General features: G+C 53.0%; 1 protein-coding gene across 9 annotated transcripts in view; it reads right to left on the bottom strand.

The window, feature by feature from the left end:
- The window catches only part of NDRG4 (NDRG family member 4), an 84,172-nt gene that overhangs the window by 7,477 nt on the left and 49,321 nt on the right, over window positions 1-27,374 (bottom strand). For 6 of the 9 annotated variants that reach the window (XM_059903664.1, XM_059903663.1, XM_059903662.1 and 3 more), the window contains exons 2-10: window positions 15,893-15,987; window positions 10,396-10,440; window positions 6,121-6,168; window positions 2,570-2,675; window positions 2,197-2,317; window positions 2,047-2,109; window positions 1,819-1,879; window positions 251-337; window positions 111-167 (exon numbers count right to left, since the gene is read on the bottom strand). In XM_059903664.1, coding sequence (XP_059759647.1) covers window positions 111-167; window positions 251-337; window positions 1,819-1,879; window positions 2,047-2,109; window positions 2,197-2,317; window positions 2,570-2,675; window positions 6,121-6,168; window positions 10,396-10,440; window positions 15,893-15,964 — 660 coding nt within the window. In that variant the 5' untranslated portion in view covers window positions 15,965-15,987. The remainder of the gene's footprint in view (window positions 1-110; window positions 168-250; window positions 338-1,818; window positions 1,880-2,046; window positions 2,110-2,196; window positions 2,318-2,569; window positions 2,676-6,120; window positions 6,169-10,395; window positions 10,441-15,892; window positions 15,988-27,374) is intronic. The other 3 variants (XM_059903661.1, XM_059903666.1, XM_059903667.1) reach the window with 2 other exon arrangements.

Genomic DNA, 27,374 nt, shown 5'->3' with positions numbered 1-27,374 from the left:
GGGCGGGCAGAAACCCCGGGTACCCCCCGCGAGGGGGCAGGACCAGGCCCTCGGGAGAGTCCCAGCCCGGCCGCTCCTGCTCCTGCATGAGGACGGCCCCGCCGCCTTACCTGCCTGAAGAGGTGGGAGAGCACCGTGTCAGGTAAAGTGCTGGTCAGGCTGGAGAGCTGCGGGCCGGGGCGGAGCCAGTGTGAGGGACGCCCCGCCCCCCCCACTCCCCCCCACCCCCTTCCAGGCGGACCGCGCTCACCTTGGTGGCCGCCCAGTCGATCCAGCCTTTGCCGTTGGGGTCGATGTTTATCAGCACCAGCCCCTCCACCAGGTCGGGGAAGATGAGCTGCCGGGACAGGGAGACAGGGCTTGGAGGGCGGGGCAGGGTGCAGGGAGCCCCAGTCTTCCCACCTGGAAAACGGACTGTACAATTCTGGCCCTGCCCGTCTCACAGGCGCTTGCTAGGATCTGAAGGGAAGGCCGCGCTCTGTAAGGGCTTCAAGGTACCACTGATAACCAAGTGCCTTCAGCTGGGAACTTGCCTGGGGGCCCCTTCCAGCTGCCCCTGCTCATCCTCCTCCCCACGTGGAACCTTTCAAAACCCTTTTATTTGGAATCTATGCCTATATCACTGTTTTTCAGCCCCTTTAATATATCTTTGAAGAGGCTACTATTGCAACACTAAGGATTAAACATCTTCAATGAAATGTTTTGATTCTTTGCTTTCATAGAAAAAACCCTAGTGATATTAAGAAACTGACCTTTCCAAAGCCTCTTTTGTGTTAGACATTGTAAAAGAGATTCGAGTTTTCTGTTCGGCAGTCTGCCTGTGTTTAGGGGAAAATGGTGATATATATACAATACTGAGGTCATGTCAAGGTTGTCTGGGGTGGCCGGGAATAGTTGACAGTTAACAAAGTGGTTAAGTACCGCAGTGGAAATTGGAGTTGAAAATTCTTAGTCAGTTTTTTTGGTTTTTTTTGAAGAAAGAAATACTTTGAATCCTAAAAATTAAGTTTTTGCTTTTAGACATGGAGAGCCTGTGAGCTCCTACCCGACATGATGTTTCTGAAACCTGACTTTAAACCTCGCAAACTTAACATAAGTATAATTTTAGATTAAAAAATGATTCATGTTGGGGGCTTCCCTGGTGGCGCAGTGGTTGAGAATCTGCCTGCCAATGCAGGGGACACGGGTTCGAGCCCTGGTCTGGGAAGATCCCACATGCCGCGGAGCAACTAGGCCCATGAGCCACAACTACTGAGCCTGCACATCTGGAGCCTGTGCTCCGCAACAAGAGAGGCCGCGATAGTGAGAGGCCCGCGCACCACGATGAAGAGTGGCCCCCACTTGCCGCAACTAAAGAAAGCCCTCGCACAGAAACGAAGACCCAACACAGCCATAAATAAATAAAGAAATAAAATTAAAAAAAAAAAAAAGAGGGATGAGAGCCAAAAAAAAATTAAAAAAAAAAAAAGATTCATGTTTAAGTATTACCCTAATTAGTGAATGAGTGATTAGGATAATCCTTATTTAGTGGCTGGAGTAATTAGTTGTATAGTTTGTTGCTAAGAGAAAGTTTGGTTTTGGATAATGGTTGAAGCAACTTATGGCGCATAGCGTTTTAAGGAATTGTATAGAAAAAGTAACCTTTTTTTTTTTTTTTTAAGTTAATTTCCTTGGAGGAAAAAAAGAAAAAAGGACTTTCCTAAGTGAAGAGGAAGTAGGGGGAGGAGGAAAGGAGGAGAGGAAGGAAAGTTCCTGTGGGGTTGCCCCTGGGAGAGACCAGTCCTGGGATTAGTTACAGGGGCGGGTGGAGAGACTCACTGCAAACTTGGCCAGCACGTAGGCTCCGGCTCCCACTCCAATGCCAATCACGTACTTGAACCTGATAGAGAGCATGGCTGGTCACTCTAGGGGTTTCCCATGACTGCCATCCACAGCAGACCCACCCATAGCCCTCAGCGCTCAGCGAGAGCCTGCTGGCTCTGCGGAAATGGGGGGCGCGCCCTGGCCCCCAGCACGGGGGCGGGGCAGGGCTGGGCGAGGACTCACCCGAAGTGCTGCACCACACTGGGAAGCATGGCGGCTAGCTGCTCCATGGAGGGGAACTGGTACCTGCAGGCAGAGCAGGCGGTCAGGCCCAGTGCAGCCGGGGGTACAGGGCTGGGGAAAGCTGGGGGGTGGGTCGCTCCGGGTACCTACCCCTGCGGAAACTGCGAGGCCCCCACCTGCTGACCGGGGGCATCCACGTGACACACCACGAAGTGCTTGGTGATCTCCTGCATGTCCTCAAAGTTGAAGAAGGTATTGAAGCACAGCTTGTCTGCAAAGACAAAGCTCTCAGCTGTGGCTGAGCCGGGAGAGGCGGGGAGGGAGGCCCATGGATGCTGAAAGGGAGGTCGAGGCAGAGGTGATCAGCCTCATGGTTCTGCGGGGAAAGCAAGACCCAAATGGCTAGGGGCACAGAGCTGAGCGTGAGTGGGGAGCTACGGGACTCTGTGGGGAGGGAGGGGGGCCTCACTGTTCGGGGAGATTCGAGGCAGTGGAGGGCCAAACGAGGCTGAGGCGCACTTACGGTTGAGACCCACATCATGGTAGGTGACGATGGCCGGGCGGTTCCCCTTGGGGGAGCCCCGGATCACCACGTGCAGAAGGCCGTAAGGCGTCTCGATGTCGTGCTCCTGGAGGGGAGAGACAGCGCTGGACGCTCCGGGCAGCCCCCACTCCCGGCTCTTCCGGGAAATGACGCTGTGGGGCAGCCTGGGGGCTGCTGGGCCTCTGGCGGGACTTTCACCCCCATAGGGTGGTGCGTCCCCTTCTCACCACCCCCAGCCACCCCCAGAGAGGACAGACCAGAGGGAGCACCCCTTCCCAAGGCTGTTCAGCACAGGGGCAACGTGAACTGGTCTGCACGTGAAAGTTCTGGTCTCCTCTGCAAACCAGCCAGTGGGATGAGCTGCCACTGCCCAGGCTCAGGCCCTGCTGCACTCAGGCCTCCAGGGTCCAGTGAGGCCCATTTTCCCCATCTCACTGCAGCCCCTCCAGGACAGCTCTGCCATCCCCACTGAGTCCCGCCCTCATCATGTTCCCCCTCGACTCAGAAGCCTTCAAAAGGGCCGCAGCTCCTGAAGGGGACTGGCCTCAACAGCTCACCTAGAATCCACGGCAAAGACCCCTTGCTGGCCAGCCCAGCCTCCCACCCCGACACCTGCCCCTGGTTCCACCTCCACGCTCTTGCTCCTGCCTCTCCGTGATCCCCAAGGCCTCCCTCAGGCTAGACTCCCACCCCCTCCCCAAAGGCCTTCTGCAGTGGCCACTCTGGGGTCCTCCTGTGTTCACGCCTTTGGTTTGGCTGCTCAGGGTCGTCAGTTCTTCAGGAAGCAGGAGCTGGATGCTGCAGGTTCGAGACCTGCTCTAGCCCTTACTGTGTGACTCTGAGCGGGGCATGCACTTCTCTGTGCCTCAGCCACCTCTGCTTGAGCCACCTCATCAGGACTCTGTGAGAACTAAACAAGCTGATATCTGCCGAGTGTTTAGCACTTGGAAAGGGCCCCAGAAAGGGGGCTGCCGTGTGTGGGCATCCCTGAGCCCTGGGGAGGCGCCCTGCTGGCTGGTCCTTCTGCAAACTACTCCCTCTTGGCCACTCATGGGGAGGCTCCAAGAGGGTCTGCCAAAGCTGAATAAACAGCCCTGCTGGCACCAGGGGGAGTCCTGGGAACTACAGGGGGTGGCCCCGGGGAGTTGGAGGTGGGGCTAGGGTCAAGGACAGTCAGATGTGACTGAGCACCTACTGTGTGCCAGGTGTTATGCAAGAGAGAAGGAGCTCTTTTCCCCATCTTTCAGGTGGAGGACACTAGGATGCTCAGGTTCAGAGACAACCTACGTTCTTGCCTCCGACAGGAAAGCAGAGACTCAGGCAGGAAACATCTTCTTGGGGACTGGCCTTCTTGGGTCTGGGCTCAGAGGACCACTGTCGAGGCCTGTCTCCAGTGGGGAGAGACAAGGCAGTGCCAACCCTGTGGCTCAAGGCTGCACCCCGGGAGCCACACTTCTGGGAGTCCTCCAGGCCGGCCCGAGCCCACCACAGCCTCCCCACAGCCCAGGCCTGTCCTCCCTCAGGGCTGTCAAAACAAGGAACACTTCCTGCTCACTGAACACTGACCAGACACTTTTCATGTATCTTCTTATTTATCCTCACAGAGGAGGAAACGGAGGCTGGGAAAGAACTGACTTGCCCAAGGTCAAGTTCAGAGAAGGCAGAGGGGGGCGCCTTGCCAGGTGCCAGCCTCAGGCTGCTTTTTCTGAGGAAGAGATCAAGCTCCATGCAAGAGAATTCTGAGCCGGCAGCCTCTCCACAGGGTGCCTGTCCCTGCTTGGGGGCCCTGCCTCATCCCCACCCCCCATGCTCTGCTGGCTCTGGAGGGCAGGGCCTGGGGCAGGAAGAGTGCACAGTGCTAAGGAAGGTGGGATGGGGCAGGAGGGGCGCACGGTGCTATGGGAGGGGGGCGCTGGGGGCAGAAGGAGCTCAGTTCTATGAAGGGCAAGTTATGGGGCAAGAGGGGCGCACGGTGCTATGGAGGGTGGGGTGGGGGCAGGAGAGAGCATCCACAGCACAAGAGCTGCAATGCGCTTCCTGCGGCATAGTTCTCAGAGCGGGGTCAGCTCTAGCCCGCAGAGCACAAGTCAGGGCCCAGGGCGTGGTCCTCCCAGATCTCCACCTCCCCATGGGTGTGTGTGTGAGGGCAGTGTCTGCCCCTCCCAGTCCCGGTGTGGCCGCCCAGGTCCCCATGCCCCACCCGGGGCAGCGGGACTAAGTCGCAGTGCTTGCACCACTAAGGCTCAGCCCGCTGGGGATGGGAAGGGCTGGGCCTGGACAGGCCATCGGGAGCACCAGCCCGGTTGCCCACTGACCTTGGCTGAACCCTCCGCCGACCTCCCTGCACCCTCTCCGACCCAGGAGTTCAGATCCAGGTAATCCTGATAGAGGCCAAAGGTCCCCAAGAGGGGCGCCCCAAGGGCCGCAGCCGGACACGCTTTGAGTCCCCCAATCCCCAGGGCCGAGGGCTCTCATTGGCTCTTGGTGACGTCAGAGTCCGTGCCGCCTCCAGGTGGGCGCCAGCGCGAGGCACTGCGGCAGCAAGGGAGGGGGCTCTAATGTCCTCTCTCTGCCTGTCCGGCTCCCCTCATCCGTGACCTTGAGCGCTGCGGGGGTGGGGGGGGCCCTCCTAGTTGGGCTTCAGGTCGCGTGCACGCGCTCGGGGCTGGTTGGATTCTTCCCATCAACCGCATCAATAATTCAAGGACCGGGTCTGCAGCGGCGGGTAGGCGCTGACGTCGTTGCCTGGGTAGAGGTCGGCCCCATGGCCTCCGGACCCGGCAGGGCAGGCTAGGGGGTAGAGGAGTATGTCTGCCCCTGCCTCTCCCTCCTGGAGTTAGAACAGCACCGGGCCTGGGCACCTGCTGCCCCCAGGCAGAAGGAGGCACCCTGGTCCCACCGGGGCCCCTAGCCCTGCAGGTTCATCCCTCCAGCATTGCCTTCCTACGCCCAGAAAATAAGGCACAGCGGCCCCCTTCTCCCTGCAGGGACCCCAGCCCGATGGCCCAGTTAACACCACAACCCAAGACTTCTCTGCTTCTGCCTGACTGGCACCCTGCAGTCCCCCAAACAACCAAGACAACCCTCGCAGGGTCAGGAGGTGTCTGCAGGCACAGACACCCCAGACACACAGGGAACAGCTTCCACAGGGCTGAGGTGGTCACAGGCGCCAGGCAGAGCCAGCTGGGCACGTGCCAGGCGGAGGGCACACCGTCAGTGGGATATACACATGCCTACACACCGATCCACACAGGCTTACAAACAAGTCACAGCCCGTTCCAGTTTGTGCAGAGATTTCAGCCTTCCCCGCCCTCCCCTGTGGACCCTGACCAGCAGCTACCCCCAACCGCTGCAGCAGACCAGGGTGCCTGGAACCTGCTGGCCTTGCTCAGTGACCCCCAAGGTGAGGCGACTGAAGGCAGAACCACCACCAGACAGAGGCAGAGGGATGCCCCTCCCTCCCCGCCCGCCTCGCCACCCCCAGACTCCGCACTCACCCCATCCCAGCCACCCCCAGACTCCGCACTCACCCCATCCCAGCACTCCGGCATCTTGCTGAGGGAGGCCACCGGCCTCGACTAGGAAGGGCAAACAAAGGCCTGAGTCACCAGAGTCCAGAGGGAGGGAGCAGCGCAAGTAGGAGACCAGCGGCTCTATGACGGGGCACAGCTCCCGGGCCATTTATATGCAGAGCCTGCGGCGATTGGGGGGGGCGGCTGGGCTGGCCCCTCCTCCCTGCGGGGTTTCTGAGCAGCCACTCGCTCACCCGGAGCCCCTGCTCCCAGATTGGCTTTCAGGAGACAAACTTGGCTCTGATTGGCTTCCAAGGTCCTCACTCACCCCATCTCCTGCTCCTCCCGCCCCCAGCAACACATCAGTCTTGGTGGCCCCCAGCCCCTGCATCCGGCCCACCCCCAGCACAGAGGCTCACAGCAGCAGCTGCACACCGGGTCCTAGGAAGACAAGAGGCCACATGTACATGTGTGCCCTGTGACAGGTACACAGGAGCCTCTCAAAGACGAGCACACGGAAGCAGGGCAGGGTGGACCACAGAGGCATGCCCTAGACAGCAGAGCCCTTGACCCATACCCTGGGAGCAGGGAGCGCCCGAGAGCGCCCCAAGCCCAGCCTCCACATCAGAAAGGCCTGGATCCCTTAACCTTGAGGAGATAGGGGAGTCACTGCTGCCTGGGGCAACCTGGGTCATGACCCTACTCCAGGGGACTGCTCCTTCTCCGCTCCCAGGGTCTCCCCTTGGGCAGCCCCCACTTTGCCCACATGTATACCCAGCGCCTGCCCACGCTGGGGAAATGGGGGTTCTGGGGCCAGGGGGCCTGGGTAGATTGGTGGGCACACACCAGCTCTGCCCTCCCCCACCCCCATCCTGCACAAGGGGCTGGGGGCCACTAGAGACAGGAGGAGGGACAGGAGGCAGCTTGTCCACGTGGACATGCCCACCTCCCGCAGACACACCCAGCCCTCCTTCCTGGGGCCACCCAGCCTGGGGCTCAGCTCTCGAGTCTCTGGGGAGCAGGATGCTTGAGCCGCCTCCCGCTGTCCTGAGCAGCAGGACAGGTGCTGGAGGTCACGTGGCTCAAGATTTGGGTGAGGAGCTGGCCAGAGACATGCAGGCAGAGTAAAGAGATTAGAAGGGGCAGGCAAAGGAGAGCAGAGGAGGAGAGGAAATAGGCCAGGGAGGGGAGCAGAGGAGGGAGCCCAAGGACTGAGAGAAGCAAGAGCAACAGAGGGAGGGAGGGGTGTGGGCACCTGTGCCCCCATTCTGCCTCTTTGGTGAGGGAACACGCCACTCGTCCCAGACTGTGCCGACAGCCCTGCACGCTGGCTGGCTGCCCTCGGGGAAGGCGGTCACCTCCCCATCTCTGGGTGCCTAGTGACCTGGTCAGCACCTGCCCTGTATGCTATTCCTGGCCATGTCCTCTGCCTGGGGGGCATCAATAACTTTCCCTGCCCCTCTCTGACCTCTCGCACTGCGGGCCTAGTGCAGAGTGCTGGGGGCCTGTGGTCTCCCAGGGCAGCTGGGGTGTGGAATGGGCTATCCCCCAGCCCCTCATGTTCTGGCCATGTTCCCTGTTCCCTGCAGCCACTTCGGCACAGGAAGAGGCTCTGGCAGTTGAGGTGGTGTGCAAAAGCACAGCCCTGTCTGCGGAACTGCCCACAAAATCCTCCCATATGCTTCTGGAAGAGGGGCAGGGTGGGGTGGCCTCCCACCCTTTCTGCCACTACAACCCTGCCCCTTCATGGTCCCCATCCAACCTTATGCCCACCTGAACCTCTGAGTAGCCTTTCCCACCCTTGGACCTGGGAGATCTCAGACACTGCCCAACCCAAGCCATGACCTCCCAATTCTGCTCAGCTCAGTGGTTTCAAATCCACAGACCTGAGTTTAAATTCCAGCTTCCCCACCCACTAGCTGGTGACCTTGGGCAAGATTTTTAACTCCTCTGTGCCTTAGTCTCCTCAACTGTCAAATAGGAATTGTGCCTTCCTCACAGAGCTGCTAGGATGAAAAAAAGCTGCATACATCACTATAGACCTGACCCCAGGCCTGCCCAGGGGAGAAATGGATTAATCTGTGTGTCTCTCCAACCTGTTGGCCTCCTCCCTGGAGGTTGTACAGTTGTGGCTGAATAAGGCAGGCTCAGGTCCTGCTAGTCAAACCCTGCTAGTCTTTGCTGTGTGACCTCAGGCAAGTCAGTCAACAACTCTGAGCCTCCACATCTGTAAATGGGAGAAAAGCAGTGTAGCTGCTTGCACAGGTAGCTTTAAGGAGCAAGGGTAACACATAATCCTCACAAACCTATGAGAAAGGATGAAGAATCTGAAGCACAGAGAAGTAAATTCTCCCACTCAGCTAGTAAGCAGTGGAGCTCACCAGCATCTCAGCACCCTGGGCCTGAGGTCACATTAAGAGTAGTAAATGCTTAGTACCATACCTCCCACGTGCCATACTCCATCCAAATGCTTTGCACATGTTACTTTATTTTATCCTCTGAACACCCACTTTACAAACAAGGAAAATGAAGCACAGAGAGGTTCTGTAACCTGCCCAACATCACACAGCCAGTGGGCACAGAGCCAGGAACCACACGCAGGCAGTCTGGCTCTAGTGGCCACTAGTCACAGCCCAGGGTCTGAGTGCCCAGCCCAAGGGCACCAACCCCGACCCTACAAACACCCGGGGAGGGCTGAGCTGCCTGCCTCACTCTACAAAACCTGTACTGGAGGTCACGTGGCAGGGCCAGGACCTGGACCCAGGCCTTCCTAGCTCTAGTTTGTCCTTCTGCCTCCCCCACTGGCTGGGCCCACTGAGGCAAGGGACTGAACAGGATAAAATCCCTGCCAGGCCTTGGCCCAGACAAGGGCCATCCTGGCAGCTGCTTTACTAAAAAAATAATTAAAAAAAAAAAACAGCCGCTGTGTGGTGTACCCAGAGTAGACAGTAAGGTACCTTTTAACACATGCTGCCCTTTACCAAGCAAAGGATCTTGAGAACCAAGGTCCCACACATATGGAGTGATCACCCTAGTCTGGGCCCGGCAGATGGGTGAAGAGGACCCCAGGATTCTCATCACCTATTTCACCCCCCAATCTGCCTCCCAGGGTGTGTGTGTTTTGGGGGCTGGCAGTCAGCACCGTTGGCATCCAGTGAGTCCCACTCAATGTCAGGCAGGGGCTGATTGCTCTGGATTTTATTTCAGCAATCCCCCCTCCTGTGGGGGAGGGTCTGTCTGTTCACACATTCCAGCCCTCATTTGGAGCAGGGAGGACAAAGGAGACTCTGGCTGGGCCTGGGCCACCTTGTGGACACATCTCTCCCTTCTCTCCTCCCCGGCCCCTAGTTCCCCACTCCCCCAGGCCCCATCCTGTCTTCTCGAGCTCCAGAGGCCTTTGTGTTTGGAGCTGGTGCTCCCAGGAGACCAGAGCATGTGCACAAGGGCCACTCTGATGCCTCTGCTTGCGTCCTTGAAGGACGGGTGACCCAGGGTCCAAAGCACAGTTGGGATCCATATCCTCAGATCCTAAGATCCTGGCTGCAGCGCCGTGCGCCTGGGGGAGGAGCCGGCAGGCCACCCCTCCTTCCACGTCACCCCTGCGTCCAGACCACAAGGCTGAGGCTGTCATGGGGCTGAGAGACTGACCCAAATTGGATGGTGGCCTGGGGGCTAGCTCCTGCCAGCCAGGAGGAAGGTCCCAGAAAGGTCTGACTTTGTTCAGTACGTTATGATGGCCAGCGGGGCCCTGGAGCCCTGTGAAGCTCCCATTGTGTCTGCTGTCACGGGTTTTCTGAGACCCGGAAATAAACGGCCACTATGGGACTCACAGGGGAGGAATGGTTGGCCAAGTGAGCAAAATCAGAAATCATCATGCAGAGGAATAAAAACAAAGAATGATTTCAGTTTCACAGGGAATCTGGCATCAAACTAAAGAGGACATGGTTGTCCTGGGCAACTGTTGCCATGGAAACAGGAGCTATTTCGGAGCATCAACCTGGCTTTCATAGGAGGAAAGTGCTGATTCAGATGACAGCATCCTCACTCCCCCAGACCTCCCCTCCTTTCCCTGTCCTGTTCAAGGAGAGAGGGGGCATTTCTCCACGGGACAGAGGGGAGGCAAAGCCACTGTGAGCAGTGGGGGTGGTCCTGGAGGCTTCCAAGTGCCCAGTCCCTGTGGCTTCAGGCTGGGGGCACGCGGAAGGGCTCTGACCCTCCTCTGAAACAGGCTGGGTGCGGGGAGGGGCCAGCCAGCAGCTGGTCCCCATCTGGGGAGGCTGAGCAGAGACCTACCTTCCAGTCTGTGTCCACAGCCAAGAGGAAGGTGTCGGAATTCTCCTAAAGCAAGGCAAACAGAGGGGGTGGCTCGTTAGGCCCCAGGCTGGCCCAGGCAGGGAAGGGAGGTGGCCACAGGGGCTCTGCCTTGAGCAGCCTCGCTTGCTGTTCCCCAGGCTATCTTTTTTTTTTTTTTGGCCGCACCATGTGGTATGTGGGATCTTAGTTCCCAGAAGAGGGATCAAACCCGGCCCCCTGCAGTGGAAGCATGCAGTCTTAACCATTGGACTGCCAGGGAAGTCCCTCCCCAGTCTATCTTAATGTTAACAAAAGTGACAGAGGGCTTTCCAAGCGCCGGGCATCAGGCCATTTAGTACTTGACAGATGAGGTTACGAGCAGCTACACACATCGATTTTACCTGTTAATTTTTTTTTTACCTATTAATTGAAAATGTGAAGATTTCCACTTTGCAGGTGAGAAGGGTGAGGCTCAGAGAGACGGAAGCATGTGGCTAGGAAGTGATGGAATAATCTCTGACCCCAAATTCTTGCTGTTCAGCGCTTTGCCCGCTGCCCCGACAGATGACTTTTGAGGTCGCCCATCAGGGCACAAGCACAGAGGCGGGCCTGACTATCACACCCACTTTAGGGATGGAGAAGCTGAGACCCACGCCTCGAGGGAGAAGGGGGCTTTTCTGACCTGCACAAAGGCTCTGTCTGGGCCTCTGCAGTAGCTGCTCCCACCTTTCCAGACCTGCCTGCTTCATGCTCTCAAAGTACCCAAATCCCCTGCTTTTAGGCTCATTTATGGTGACTGGTGTGAGTCTCTGATTGGTGCCCATCCCTCCCACTGGACTGCAGGCACCGAGAGGGTGTGGACCACGTCTGGCTCAGCTCTCACCATAAAGCCTGGCATGGACCAGGCTCCTCAAACACAAACAGATCTGGATGAACAAGTCTAACTTCATGAATGAGGGGAGCACGGTTTAGATATACCCAGTGTTTATAAGGTGGCAGAAATGGAGAGTGGAGGAATGGGGGCCTGAACCCCATGTGTCTGCGTTGCCAGGCTCTCCCCGATGCAGCCCGGCGGCCCTCAGACACTCTACACCCGCCCTGGGTCTCTGTCTGGGGAAGGAAACCTCATGGGGGGATCCCACATATCCAGGAAGAGCAGAGATCTGGGGCCTCTGCCTTGCCTTCTACTGTGTCTGTCTAGAACCCTCTCTGCTCTCCTCTGCTCATTGTGGGCAGATCACTTAGCTTCCAAGCCTCAGTGTCTGTGAGGATTAAACAAAGGGCACAGAGAGCAGTCATTCTGTCCTTGGCACTCCTGCACTGGACTCTGTGTGCTACAGATGCTACTGAATACATATGTGGATAAATGAGACAGACTAGAACCAGGATATTATGGGAGGACAGCAAGTGAAGGGCAGGGCTACTAGGTGCAACAAGAAGGAAAATGAACCCAAATCACAGGAGCAGGGAGGAAAACAATGAAAACCAGCGATGCTGATGTTTTACTCTCAAAATAAGAAGTTCACCCACCTGCATTCTGGCAGTTGGAGTGGGAGGGGTGGTGGAAAAAATCAGACAGCACTAGAGGCTCTCACACGAAAAAGGAAAGCCAGGTCTCAGCTGAAATCAACAACGGCTAACCTCCCCTCCTGGTTCCTCCAGAGCCTGGGGGCTCTGCATGGGGAGGGGAGGAGAGCATGGAGGTGGCCACTCCTGGACCCTCCAAGGAAGGGGGCAGGGGTCTGGGGGAAAGGGTCGAGGCTGGTTATCAATGAATCCTCTTACCTTGGAAGACCTTGCCCGAGGGGGCGCCAGGGAAAGAGATGCAGGAGGTTTTCAAGGGGATGGGAAGCTTCAGATGGGCAGGACCCCAAACCAAGAAACAGCAGGAATAATACAAGCCAATCCAGAGACACCGGAGGCCTGGGAGGAACCACATGAACATTCCAAGGAAAACCGGTGGGAGAGAGGGCCCAGCTGAGAGGAGGTGAGGAGGCCCAGGAGCGGCCTAAGGAGACCCAGGTGGGGGACGCAGGCACGGGGAGAATCAACAATTCTTCCACGGAGCCCTGGACACACCAGGCAAAGACTTCAGAAGCAAGCGAGTCTGAAATGGCGGAGGGACGGTGGGTAACCCTGTGGAAGTATCTGCCCCTCAGTGGACTCAGGGAATTTGCACCTGGAAGGTTGAGGAAGATTTAAAAAGTGAAAAGGACTGGCACTTCTGTCCCGTGCAGCTGGACAGGGGAATCTGTCTGTGGGTGTAACCAACCGCCTGGGAGAGAGAGAGGCAGAGAGCGAGGCAGAACTTCAAGACAGGACTGGACCAGCTGTCACTGAAATCTGGAAAGGCCACACTGGGAGCACCTAGGAGGATTTGGGGGGGTTGAGGATGGGGCCATTAATACGCCTTGGGAAAAGCAGATGTGACCAGTGACCAGGTCCATGGGGCTTGTGCTGACCCGAGAAGGGAGAGGAACTGAGCTGGGGATTTGCAGCCTCCGTGGAGGACTGAGACGCAGACCCTCGTGCAGGCGAGCCGACTCTGGTCCAGGTGGGATGAGGTGAGAGACACCAAATGCAGCAGGAAGAAGGCAGAGCCAGGGGGCTGGTCAAAGGGACTCAGGGAGGGAGGGACAGCGAGGTGCTGGGCCAGGCTGGGCAGAGAAGGGGTGCGAGGGCATCTCTTGGGGTGCCCTGCCAAGGTGGGGAGTGGAAGAGACAGGCATAGAACGTGTGAGGCCAAGGTGCCCTGAGCGCTCTGTGCCGCCCACAGCTGTACACCCCGTACCAGCAGGCAGCCCCCCACCCCTGAGCCCTGGTGATGAGTGCAGGGGTCCCTGAGAGCCACCATCCGGCCCACCACGCCCTCACAAGAAGGCTGGTCTCTGCTCGCATGCCTCGAAAGACGGGCTGTTTGTGGGGAGGAGGGACTTTTCAGAGAGTTCTGAAAAACTTCTTCCTTCTGAGCTGCATCACAATCTATAGCTTCCACCCGACCCAAGTCTTTACTGAGAGCCTACTGTGTCCCAGGCACTGTGCTAGGAACTGGGGAGATCGGGGAACAAAACGGACAGGGTCTCTGCTCCAGGAGCCTGTGGGGCAGAGCCCGAGAGCGGTAAGTGCCAGGCCCGGAGGGTGTGCGGGTGTCAATGTTAGACCCGGTGGTCAGAGAAGGCCTGCCTGAGGAGGGGGCATTTGAGCAGAGCCTGAATAAAATGAAGGGCCAGCCCTGAAAAGTCCTGCGGCTGGCGTGTCCCAGGCAGAGGGAACAGCTGGGAATATGATCAGCTTGTTCAAGGAGGAGCAGTGAGCCTGGGAGACAGGATAGGAGCGAGCAGGGGGAGGGGGTGCAGAGCACATCCTGGGCCCCGGGAAGGGCTGTGGCTGCAACTCTGAGTGCTACGGCAGCCACTGGCCAACTGTGAGCAGAAAAGTGACATGATGTGTGGAATTTTTAGTTTATGCAAAAAGGATAAAATTACAGGGGTACCTTACCAAAGCCAAGAACAATAGTTAAAAACAGGCCTCAGGAGGGATGGTGGCCAGTAATAGAAATCAAATCTGGTCAGTCTAGGCAAAAAAGGGAAATTTATAATTAGGATACAAGGGTGCCTTACCAAGCCAAGGGCAGGACTCATGAAGGGCTGGAACAAGGGAATGGAACACATCAGAAAGCCAGGAATGACATGATGTATTTTAGAAGGTTGTACAGAGCAAGGAGACCAGTGGGGAGGCTCCTTCAAGCAGAAAGAAGCGGGGTGGGCCTGCCGTGCCGAGGCGAGGAGTGGAAGAGAACACGCGAGGCCAAGGTGCCCTCAGCTTTCTGTGCCACCCACAGATGCACACCCGTACCAGCGGGGAGCACCTGGGCAAGAGATGATGGGGGCCTGGAACAGTGAGGAAGTAGAATTAGAATCAAAAGTCTACAAAGTGTCCAGCTCACCAGCTGTTCCCTGACCATTCCTGGGGGTTGCCCTCAGGTAATCAGGTCTCATAAGTTAACTTGAAGTTCTGTTTTAAAAGTTAAGACTGCACCCTGGGAATTCCCTGGTGGTCCAGTGGTTAGGACCCCGCGCTCACACTGCTGAGGGCCCGGGTTCAATCCCTGGTCGGGGGGCGGGGGCGGGGGGCGGAACTACGATCCTGCAAGTGGCGGGGCAAAAGAAAAAAAAAAAAACACTGTACCCTTCTTGGGGACAGGACTGCCGGCCTCATGTGGTTGGGCCCCTGGCACCTGGACAGCCACTCTGTCCCAACATGTGGAGTTCAGCAGCTCTTGGGCTCACCTCCTTCTGGAGGGAGGATCTGGGAGGCTGGGGGCAGAGCAAAGAAGGGTGTGCTGAGGTTCCAGGGCCTGGGCTCCTGGCTTCCCCATCTATAAAGTGAGGGGGGCTGGGCGGCATAACCAGCAGGGACCTACAGCCGTGATGCCCCAGGATTCTGTGAGCAATGGACCCATAGCTTTTCCTTGCAGGAGGGAAAGGGAAGCTGTGCTGGGTGTCACCACAACAAGAAAACGTAAGAATCCGCCTGCCAATGCAGGGGACACGGGTTCGAGCCCTGGTCCGGGAAGATCCCACATGCTGCAGAGCAACCAAGCCCGTGTGCCGCAACTACTGAGCCTGCGCTCTAGAGCCCACGAGCCACAACTACTTGAAGCTCTCGCGCCTAGAGCCCATGCTCGGCAACAAGAGAAGCCACCGCAATGAGAAGCCCGAGCACCGCAACGGAGAGTAGCCCCTGCTCACCGCAACTAGAGAAAGCCTGCTCACATCAACGAAGACCCAACGGAGCCAAATAAATAAATAAATAAAAGTAAGAACGTTTAAAAAAAAATGCTATTAAAAAAAAAAAAGAAAACGTGGGTAGAACTAATTCTGAAATCTAACGCCTGGTGTTCAGACGAGGGCCCTTTGGGATAAAATAACAACCTCAAATGCCTTGATCCCACTGCTCCTGTAAACACTGCCTGCCGGTAACTTTCCCTCATACCTCAGAGGCTTATGAGGAAAAAAGAGAGGCTTCAGACATGAAAGGCCCAGGTAGTTGGGGAAGCATCGTGACCCCACTGGAGGCAGCACTGCCCAGCGGGGACCCTCTTGGGGCTCAACGGCTGCCCACAACCAGGGGTTGAATACGGGCCTCATTCCCTGAGAGCTGTGTAACCCTGGCCAAGTGAGTTAACCTTTCTGTGCCTCGGTTTTCTCATCACTGAAATGGGAATAACTCTTCTACAGAGCCTCCCAGCCCCAAAGACAGCCAAACCCACAGCGAGGTTGGCTGGGTTTTAGCCGCGTGGGCGTTCAGCCCGGCCGGGAACTCTCCCAAGGCGGGGACAAGGCTTCTCAGGGTGGCGTGAGGATTCCTGGTGCGTGGCTCACGGGATGGACGGCCATCTCCTAGCCATCAGCAAGACTAAAGGAAAGGCGCGCGGTTTCCTTCTCGGTCACGAGGTGGCGCCCTCCGCCCTCAGGACCGCGAAGGGGCGACTCACCAGCTCAGCGGCGTCCTGGCCCCGGAGCAGTGGCTTCTCCTCGGGGAATCGCAGCTCCTGCAGGCCGGCCATGGTTACGTCGTGGAGCAGGAGCCCTAGGGAGGGAAGGCGAGGACGAGGGTTGGGCCCTGCTGCGACGGGCACGCCTGGGCCCTGCTCGGACTCTCTCGGCGGGCGGAGGGGACAGTGCAAGCCCGGGCTGGGGCAGGGGCACCGGGGACCACACTGACCCCTCCATCCCCGAAACCCTGGTTCCCAAGCGCAGGCCCAGCGCGGCGCTTCACCCGGGCAGCAAGGCTCCGTCTGCAAGACTCACCTGCTTGGCTCAGGGAAGGTCATTGTATTATTTGGTCTTAAAAGTTAAAACATGTTCCCTGCCACCCCCCCAAAAAAAGGAAGAAAGAAGGAAGAAGGGGGGGGGGAAAGGAAGAAAGGAAGGAGGGAAGGAAGAAAAAAGAAAGAGGAAAAGAAAAGCAAGGCAACACAATACAGGATGACCCTTGAATAATTTCAAGTAAACTGCATTTATTAAGAAGCAGAGGGACAAGTGTGGGGAAGGGTCGGAAGTCCCCTGTGGTCAGAAGTGGACAGTGGGCTCTGGGAGGACACAGAGGAACAGAGCTGAGGGCCGTCCTGAGTGCCTAGAAGGACAGGCCTGGGTGAGGATGGCTCTGAGAGGGGAGAAGGGAGGGCCTGGCAGCGTGGCAGGCAGAGTGACATTGAAGGTGCTGGTCATGATGTACCACCAGCAGGGAGGGATGACACAGCGACCACTCAACCCACAGCCTCCAGGCAGAGGGGCCCAGACCCTAATGGCTGCGTGTTCGTGGGAGACCCCGGGCCTCTGAACCTCAGGAGAGGAACAGGTCATATGTGCACATGTGTGTTTGGAGGATCCAGTTGTGGGGGAAGGCAGACAGAGGGTGCCAGGACCCCACAATCTGTCTATCTAGCCTGGCACTGCCATTCCTCACTTGGATTTCAGGATGGCACAAATCATAATGCACCAAGAGAAACACTAGGCAAGGATATGAGCTGGAGATTCATCAAAGAATTACAATTGGCCAGTAAATACATGGGAAAATGTTAAAGCTCACTAGAAGTCAAAGATATTCTTTCTTTTTTTTGCCAGTGGAATTGGCAACATTTGCAGTGCTGGCAAAGATGCACCAAAACTGGCACTTTTCTTATACTGTTTGTGAGTGTATAAAGTGGTACATCTTTCTGGAGGGCAGTTTTACAGAATGAATTAAGATCATTTAAAAGGTTCTTACTCTTGGACTCAGCAATCTTCTCCCTGGGAGAAATTTCCTAAGGAAACCAGAGAGGGCACCTAATGATTTATCTGTAACAATGTTCACTACAGTGCCATTTATAATCCAAAAAACAAAAACAAAACAAGCTAAAAAAGCTACATGTCCATAAGTAGGGCACTAGACAAACTATGGGTAAATAACTTGTAAAAGATTATTTAATAACATGGTAAAATGCTTGTGTTGTAATAGATTTTTTTAAAAAGCAGTTATAAAACATACAGTATTATCCAAATTATGAGAAATATGAATAGTTCCATAAAAAAGCCTGGGAGGCTTTTCACAAAGTTAACAGGCATTATCCCTGGGTGAAGGACTGAAAATTAGGGTCTACAGTCTGAAATCAGGAAAAAACAATATTTAAGAAAGACTGTTTGTAGATCATTAACAATTTTTTATTCTTGCAAAGCACTTCACATCTCCCAAGGTACTTTCCTGTGCTATTAGATTTCACCCTGATGGGAAGTGCGATGAGGTAAACCAAGGCTGAGAGAGGTTCCACGGCACGCCCAGATGGGGCCAGGCCTGGAAATGCGGTCTTTGGATTCTTAGTCTGTTCCAGTGCTCGTTCTGTAACACCACGGCGGCCTGACCTGGAAGGATGGAAGGATGGCTTCCTATCCTTCCTCCCACCCTCCCTCCCACCCCTCTTCCCTTCCTTCCCAATTCTATTTTTAGTCTTTCTCAAGAGTGAAGCCCTCAGACTTTCCCTTCTGCCCTGAAAGGCTGACAGTCCCACTAGCTGGTTGGTCAGAAGATGCCCCCAGCCCTGCCCACCCCTGCTCCTTTGGCTTCTCCCTGTGGAAGCCCTAGTGACTGGGGAGTGAGCGCAGTGGCTTCCTGGGACCCAAGGGCACATGGCCTCGGATGGAACCCAGTTCTGTGGCAGGGAGGTCCTGAGACCAGGCTGTAGCTCCAGACCCTGACTGGGCTTCCTTCCATCCTGTCAGAAGCAGGAAGCATCAGCCCTCCAGAATGTTAACAAAGACGGTGCCTTGTAATCGCATGGGGGTCCCCACCTGAGTCTAGTTTGGGTTGAGACGTGCTGGGGCTGGGCTGGGAGCCACTGGCCACTCAGGCCTCCTGGAAGGTTAATCCAGAGCTGTGCAGCCCCCCTGGGAGAGCCTTGTCCCCAGCATGAAGAGGCCAGGCAGGGAGGCCCCTGCCCACCCAGGTACCCAGGTCCCTGCACCTTAGTGCCATGCTGGAGCTCTCCGTTCCCAGCGGCTTCTGGGGAAACCAGCTAACACAATGCAGACGGGCTGTATTTTTAGAAAGGCATCCTCTCCCCTCTCCCCCACTTTCTCTTCCACCCTTTCTGACATGGGCACACTCACCCATCCATCCGGGTGGGGAGCTGAAAGAAGGGCCACCCTGGAAAACTCTTCTCCCATTAGGGCCTTTTTAGCCGCCAACCCCCCTGAATACTGAATTCAATTAAATGCTTTGGCAGCACTGGGGTGTCCCCGCCCTCTCCCAGGCCTGTTATGAAACCACCCTGGAGACCATCCTCCCCAAGGACGGTTCTATTAAAAGGGCTGAGAGTGGGCAGCGCAGGGACAGATGGGCTGTGATGAGGGGGTGGCGGGGAAGGGGGCTGTAGAGAGAAACCTCATAATCCAGAGAACTGGGGATGTCTCAGCCTGTGGAAAACGGGGACAGCCCAGGGCCCAGCAGGTGATGTGGGGCTCGGGAACAGAGGCCGGAGGGGACATTCCCACAGGGTGGTGGCAGACGAGTTTCTTCCTAAGAAAGTTATGATTTTAAAAAAAGCAGCTAGATGATGTTACAAGAAAATGAGATTCCCATCAAATCAGTATATTGTATGCCTGAAACTTATACAATGTTATATGTCAACTGTATCTCAATAAAGCCGGAAAACATTTTTCAAGAAAGAGCGTGGGGGCTTCCCTGGTGGCGCAGTGGTTGAGAATCTGCCTGCCAATGCAGGGGACACGGGTTCGAGCCCTGGTCTGGGAAGATCCCACATACCGCGGAGCGACTAGGCCCGTGAGCCACAGTTGCTGAGCCTGCGCGCCTGGAGCCTGTGCTCCACAACAAGAGAGGCCGCGATGGTGAGAGGCCCACGCATGGCGATGAAGAGTGGTCCCCACTTGCCGCAGCTGGAGAGAGCCCTCGCACAGAAACGAAGACCCAACACAGCCAAAAGTAAAATAAATAAATAAATAAATAAATAATAAAAATAAAGGAATTCCTTAAAAAAAAAAAAAAAAAAGAAAGAGCGTGAATGTGTTTGTAAATATTCTGACATCCCTTGGCCCTGAGAAGGTTTTTAAATGTGTTAGTTACTTCTCTAATCATGACAATTGCTATAAAATAAAGTTTAGGGAAAAAAAAAAGAGAGCGTGAGATTCCTATCAACAGAGCATGAGATTCCTATCAACCGCCCACAAGGAAGCCTGAGTCAGGTTTGTCAGGAATCAGGGAGCACAAGGCAAATGGGGTGCGAGATCCCAGGGGTCTGTGAAGCAACAGCAGTGGACCTTTTCACTTTGCCTTTTTCCCCCTCTTGATCCCAGATTCTCTAAAGGCAACACAGAGTGTTAGAACCAAATGGGCCTGGGGTGAATTCCAGCCCTCAGCTTCTCAGTGGTTCGGCCTAGAGTCACTGGAATCTCTTCTGCATCACTCACTGCCCAGCTTTATTTTGGGCAGATCACTAAGAGGATTGCTTATCTGCAAAATGGGAGCAGTCGCCTTCCTCTGCCCACCTCAGAGAGCTTTGAGGTACAACAGAGACAACAGATAGAAACATGCTTTTTAAACGGAAGATTTCTGTACCCATTTGGATGGGACAAAAATAACGTAAGTTACTGGGGTCCTCCTCACCTTCCTTTGCCTCCTTAAGACATCTCTGGAGTTTCTTTTTCTCTTGTCTCCTATTTAAGGAAGGGTTCATACCTGTTGGCAGGGAGGCTCCGCTGATGTTTCAATAAAGGGGCGGGAAAGGGATGAGGCAGAGAAAGCCCGGGCTCTTTGGCTGGGTGACAGAAAGGAGCTCCCAAGCAGCGTGAATGTGGGTGGATTCTTTAAGAGGAACTGCATTTCTTTTCAATTACTTTTGGTTACTGATTTGTGCGTCATTAAATGTGATTCTATGCTGTGATTCAATTACTTTTGGTTGCTGATTCGTGCTTCTTTAAACGTGATTCTATCCTGGGCCATGTGAACCCTCACACTTATTAGGGTTAAAAATATAAACAATTACTATGATCATTCCTGAGCCTTGTCAATCAGTGCTTCAATTTAATTCATCAGTGGCAGTTACACAACCTATGGAATAAACCAACTGTCGAGTGGGAGCACGGCTCAGCAGTAGTAGGGGGCGTTTGGAAATACACGTGGGGATTTTGGATTGTCTCAGCAACTGGGGGCTCCTACAGCATTTAGTAGCCGGGAGCCAGAGGCGAGGAAGGTTGTGTGCGGACAGTGCTACCCAGCCAAGCATCACTCCCCACCCCAAAACACCCAGACCTGTTCCACCAAGAAATGCAAGAGCTGAAGGTGAAGGAAGGCCAGACATCAACAGGGTAAAGTTAGCACATGCAGGCGAACCAGACCTTGTGGGACAGGGAGAAACCAAACTGTAAAAGCGGAAGGGCCGTGGAATGGCTTTTTTTTTTTTAACCACAGGAGTGAGGGGGCCTCTTGGCAGGTCATGGTCAAGGTCTTGGTCCAAGATGCCCTGTGGATGGTGCACTCCTGAAAGTCCTGGTTATAAGGTCCCGTTATTACAAGAAAAGCCGCAAGCAAATGGAACAGGGAGCAGAGCCAACCTGGCTTGGCCAGCTCTGCCCTGGGGGAGGGGTCTGCGCCACAGATTAAGAACGATGTCGCTAAGGGCAGGCAGGCGACTCACGTTCAAGCCTGGGCACCTGAGGCCCTTCCACCCACACCACGCCAGCCCTGTGGTTTGAAAAGAAGCCCCAGAACTCAGGGACCCCAGAAATCAGAAACTCAACTTCCAACTGCGCTATGTAGAGGGTTTAGAGCCTCTGGGTAGCTGGCCCCTCATATCACTCTCCCTGTCCCGATCCTGACCGCAGAGGGTTGGGACAGCACTGGGGGTATAGGGCTGCAATAGGGACTAGACCTTCCCTCAGCATCCCCGCCTCACAGGTGAGACAAAAACAGGTGCAGGTCCCCTTGCGGCCGATCCAGGAAGGGACCCCAGAGCCTGTGCTCTTAAACCCTATTCCACACAGATTCTGTCTCCCCAAGGACACAGCCCAACAGGAGGGTGCAGGGAACATGATCTTTTGTTCTGGCCCAGCCTACATTTCCTCTCTCGTTACAGCCCCTTGATTTAGGCCCAACCTGACCACTTCTCCGACTAGACCACTTCTCCTGCTTTTTTCTTGATTTGGGCCTATGAATTCCTATCTCCCCGCAGCCACTGCAACCCTGCCCCCCCCCCCACACACACACTCCCACTGTGCTTAAGGCAGCCATATTTGGATTCTGACACTCAGAGCTAAGGACCCCCAGCTGACTCAGTAGGTCCATTCTACCCACAGGAAGCACGTGCCTTTGTTCGTGCCGTTCCTTCTGCCTGAAATACCTTTCCCTATCACATCCCTACAACAACAACAATAGTGACAAAAACGATTGTTAATATTTTCTGACACTTGATATGTTTTTGTTGAATGAGATGGAGTGAAGGAATGCTTCTTCGCCCAGACTGCAACGTATTAAACGACTGATAACATTCAGCGTTGGTGAGCTTGTGGGGAAACAGCACATACTCTCATACACTGTTGGCTCGACTGCAGTGGGTTCACCTTCATCTGGAGGGCGAGTTGGTAGTTTGTAAAAATGCAAATATCTATCAACTTTGCAATTATATCTCTAGATATTTATCCTAAAGAAAAACACTAAGAGGCTGTGCACACGGATGCTCACCGCAGCACTCTTTGGAAAAGGAAAAAACCGAAAACCACCCAAACAAACGTCAGGAGAATGGTTAAGTAAACCATGGCACATCTACACCCCAGAGCACCATGCAGCTAATTTAAAAAGTAAAGCAGCTCCACTCAAACAGATAGGGAAAGCATTCTAAAATATGCAGTTAAGAGAAAAAGGAATGTCACAGAAGTATAAATAAATAAGCCCATTTATGTAAAAAATACATGCACCAAACAGGTACATATATTTGCAAATTAAAAAAAAAAAATAGGTCCTCAAATGAATCAGGGTAACTGTAATGCTCACCTCTGGAGAAGGATATGGGCTTGGAAGGGTCTAAAAGGAGACTTTATTCTACACAGCAGATATTATCAAATCTAAGATACCATCAATTATAGCTGACACTAACATTTTATGTACCAAAAGAAGAGAAAAAACACTGCCAATTAAATTGAGACATAATACTGTCCCCTACCTTTTAACTTTTTATTTTGAAATAATTACAAATTTAGAAAAATCAAAGAAAAAACAAAGCACAGAGACTTCTCATATACCTTTCACTCAGCTTCCCCTAATGTCACCATGCTACAGAACCTTAATACAATTAGAGAAACCAGGAAAGAAAATACTGATACAATATGGTGAAGTAATCTGCAGACCTGAGATGAATTTCACCAGTTTTCCCAATAGTCTCCCAGTCCAGGATGCCACATTGCACAGAGTTGTCATGTAGTCTCCTCCAATCAGGGACAGTGCCTCAGTCTGTCTTTTATGATGTTGATACTTGAAAAATACTGATTAGTTAAATCTGTAGACTGTCCCTCAGTTTGGGTTTGTCTGTTGTTTTCTTATGATTAGACCAAGGTTATGGATTTTTAGTAAGAATACAGCAGAAGAGATGTGCCCTTGTCATTGTACCATTTCATGGGGTACATGATGTCAATCTGTTTTATTATTGGGGATGTTAAGCTTGATCACCCGATTCAGGTGGTGTCTGCCAGGTTTCTCCAGTATAAAGTGACTATTTTTCCCTTTGTAATTAATACGTATCTTGTGGGAAGATACTTTGAGACTATGCAGACATCCTGTTTCTCATCATACTTTCGCCCACTAATTTTAGCAACCATGGATGATGCTTGCCTACAGTTATTACTGTGGTATTTGCCTAACGATAATTTTCTATTTCCATCATCTCTTCTACACTTATTAACTGGAATTCTCCTCGAAGAATAACAGCTGTCTTTTCTTCTCCATCTACTTATTTATTCAATTACTTATTTTATTCTACGGGTTATAATCAATTTCTATTATTACTTTATTGTTCTGATTGTGCCAGATTTGGCCATTGGGAGTTCCTTCAAGCTGGCTCTTGGGTCTTTTCACCATGCGCCCATCATTTTTTTGGGTCGTTTCTAATTTTCTAGCCCTATATGATGTTCCAAACTCACCTTGCATTTTTTCTGCCTCAATCACTGACACACATACACACACATTCTATACCTATGTATCTGTATATCTATTAAAAATCTGGAATTTATAACTGATACCTCTAATTCCAATTCAACACCTCTCAGTTTATTCTAACTTCCCCCCTTTCTTTATTTGTAATTGTTTTTCTTCCACAATGAGAAACCTGGTTCTCATTATCCCCAATATTTTTATTTGTTCACTCCTAGTATACACACAAAGTAATTTCAGAACTGCTACTCACATAATGAGTTCTTACCATTCAGAACTTTGGGACTTACTTTATTTTTTTAATATTTTATTCTTTTAGACTTAGACCCAAAATTTTTAAAAAATATTTATTTATTTATTTAGCTGTGCCAGGTCTTAGTTATGCCAGGTTGCGGCACGCGGGATCTTTGTCTCTGCGTGCAGGATCTTTTAGCTGCAGCATGTGGGATCTTTTAGCTGCGGCATGCGGGGTCTTTAGTTGTGGCAATGCAGGGTCTTTAGTTGCGGCATGTGGGGTCTTTAGTTGCGGCATGTGGGCTCTAGTTTCCTGACCAGGGATCGAACCCGGGCCCCCTGCATTGGGAGTGCGTAGTCTTAGCCACTGGACCACCAGGGAAGTCCCAGACCCAAATTTTTAAAAGCATCTATCACTCTTGTAAATTCTTTTTTTTTTTTAATTGAAGTATAGTTGCTTACAACACTTGTAAATTCTTAAAAAGGAAAATACAAGTGAAATAAACTGTGTCGGGTCTTCCTAAAACTTCTTCACATTCAGGGTCCAATGCCTCCGAATCACTCCGTCTTGAAGTTGTTGCTGGCTGTGCTTTTTCCGTGCAGTCCCAGCTCCTCTGACATTAAGATCATCTGTGGTGCAGCATTTCCCAAGAGTGCTCCACTACTGATTCCAGGATTTCTCTCCAAGCAGCAAATTTTGGTGTACATGTGATGGCAAGGACAGTAGTCCTGGTGCCCACCTCACCAACAGAGACTGTATTTTAGAGATGTTATGAAAAAAAAGGTGCATCTTAGAGTTGCCATAACATAGCTCTTTTATAAAACTTTCTTCTGTTGAGGCACAGCACCAATGTGCGAACTCTGTTTCTGTACACACGTGGTTCCAGGCATTAAATGCAGACATAATAAGCCTCCAATCCCCAGACCAAGGGCAAGGGCAGACAGAACTGGAATCCCAACAACACATTCCATGTGAGCAGCTTCTGTACGGAGCCAGTAAAAAGTCCTACTGGGGCAGAGACTGTTAATTGTCCCCCAATACCTGTTCTCCTCTTCTTCTTTAATAATAGATTCCCAAATTTTAGACGAGCAGGTAGACAATGGGAATAAAGCCTATTTATGACCATGTGACAACAATCAGCCAGTTAGATGTAAGTGGAAGCATGTGACTTTGGGGTAGTGCTCTTAAAGGGAGGAGACATGTCATTCTTCAACCTTTCCTTCCTCCTGCTGGCTGGAATATAGATGTGATGGTGGGAGCTTGACAGCCATTTTGGACCCTGAGGCTGGATACTAAAGGTGGCAGAGTGGCAATATAGAAGAAGTCTAGGTTCCTGAGAATCATGAAGTCATAATTCTGGATGGCCTATCTCTAGACTCTGCTTATGAAAGAGGGAAACACACTTTTATCTTGTTTATCTATTTGTTAATTGAGGTATAGTTGATTTATAACATTGTGTTAGTTTTAGGTGTTGAGCAAAGTGATTCAGTTTTATACATATATATATATTTCAGATTCTTTTCCCATATAGGTCATTACAGAGTATTGAGTAGAATTCCCTGTCCTATACAGTAGGTCCTTGTTTATCTATTTTTATATAGTAGCGTGTATCTATAATTTGTGTATCCCAAACTCCTATTTTATCCCTCCCCCCACTTTCCCTTTTGGTAAGCATAAGTTTGTTTTCTATGTCTGTGAGTCTGTTTCTGTTTTGTTGTTTAATCTATTATTATCGTGGGTTTTCTGTCACATGTCATTGAAGCTAACTTAAACTTAGGACAATTTTCTTGGAGACCCAGCCTAACATGCTAAAGGAACTCAAAGAAAAGGAACAGGACGGGGCTTGCCCAAGGGGACACAGGGAAATTCTAGGCTGATCCAGAGCCTACAGCTTCCTCTCTGCAGTGAGCAGCATTCTTGCTTCACAGAGTGAGCCAGCCCCTTCCAGCACACAGTAACTGCATCAACACGAGTAACTGTGACCCACATTCAAAAGCTAAAAAGCTCAGTTTGGCACTTTTGGCCACAAATTCTCAAGTTTCTTTAACACAGGTGCCTCAGTTCAGTCCTGTATCTTTGCCTAATTTGGCAAATGTCCCAGAAACAAAGATACGCTTGTCCTGGATCTTTGTGCAAGATTCAAAGGGGTAAGCCAAGGCAACAAGCCTCCTCCAGCTCGGAGGTCTGCAACGTGGTCTGCAGGAAAGAGAGAGCCCAAAGGAGCAGCTTTCTTACTGGGTATTTCTCTCCTGGAAAGCTCCCTTTCCCTCTGAATTGCCTCACGTATTCGTGTTTTGAAGAACAGCACCCACCTGGCAGAGAAGCACCCACTCCAAGCAACTTCCAGGGTCTTCCTGCCTCACATATGATGTCTGCAGAAGGGGGGGCCCTGCTCAACCCCAGGCCATTTCTTCTCATAACAGCACCTGGTTGTGGAAATGGCACCCCTGCCCCATCCTCAGTCCATGTAGTACAGGGATGACCACACCCCCAGGGGCGGCCAAGTGCCCCAGGCCTAAGTCCTTCCTTCATTCATTCATTCACTCACCAGATATTGATTGAGCAGCTACTATGTGCCAGACACTATTCTAGGCACCAGAGATAAAAGATTGATCATTACAGACAAAAAGTCCTACCTTTGTGGAACTTTCAGGGGAGGGAGTAGGCAAACAATCAACGAATCTAAGTAAATATACAGTGTGTCAGACATGCCAGGTGCACAAGGAAGCAACGTCACAGAAGGGGAAAGAGCATGGGGCTGGGGGCTGCGATCTGAAACAGGGTGTAAGAGCAGGCCTCACTGAGAAGGTGACCAGAGCAAAGACGTGGAGGAGGTGAGGGAGGGGGCCTTGTGGATGCCTGAAAGAGCGCTCAGGGCAGAGGGAACAGCAAGCGCTAAGGCTGTGAGGCAGGGGTTTGCCTGGCGTGTTCAGGTGGATGTGAGGAAGCCAGCGTGGCTGGAGCAGAGTGAGCTGGGGGAGACAAGGAGGAATGAGGACCAAGAGGGAAGAGCAGAGCCATCAGATCACGTTTCATCTAAAAGGTTGTTAGAAAAACTCCGGCTTTTCCTGAGTGAGGTGACTTGGAGGGTTTTGAGTAGTGGGATGATGTGACAGGATTTCCATGTTCTATGTGTAGAACAGACCTAGGGGGTGAGGGTGGAAACAGGGAGACCAGTCACTGTATTAATCCGGGAGAGAGATGCTGACAGCCGTTGTGGAGGTGGTGAGAAGTCCTCAGGTTCTGGGTATGTTCTGAGGGTAGCTCCAGGGGGAGCTGCGGATGGATCAGCTGTGGGGTATGAGAAAGAGAAGAGTCCAGGGTGATTTGGTTTCGTCCTGAGCCATTGGTGGGACAGAGTTGCCATTTATGAGTCCGGAAGACCTTGGTAAAAAGAGGTGGGGGGAAAGCCCAGGCGGTTGGCTTAGACCTGAGTCAGGTGGGGCTGCAAATGGCAGGTGGCTATAAGAGTCTGCACTTCAGGGGAGAGTCTAGGACTGGAGCCATCACCACACAGACGATGTTTGAATGCATGAGACTAGATGAGGTC

This window comes from Balaenoptera ricei, chromosome 19, assembly GCF_028023285.1.
Source record: "Balaenoptera ricei isolate mBalRic1 chromosome 19, mBalRic1.hap2, whole genome shotgun sequence".
Taxonomy (NCBI): Eukaryota; Metazoa; Chordata; class Mammalia; order Artiodactyla; family Balaenopteridae; genus Balaenoptera; species Balaenoptera ricei.
Note: the sequence above shows the minus strand (reverse complement) of the source record. Positions and strands in the feature narration are given on the sequence as shown.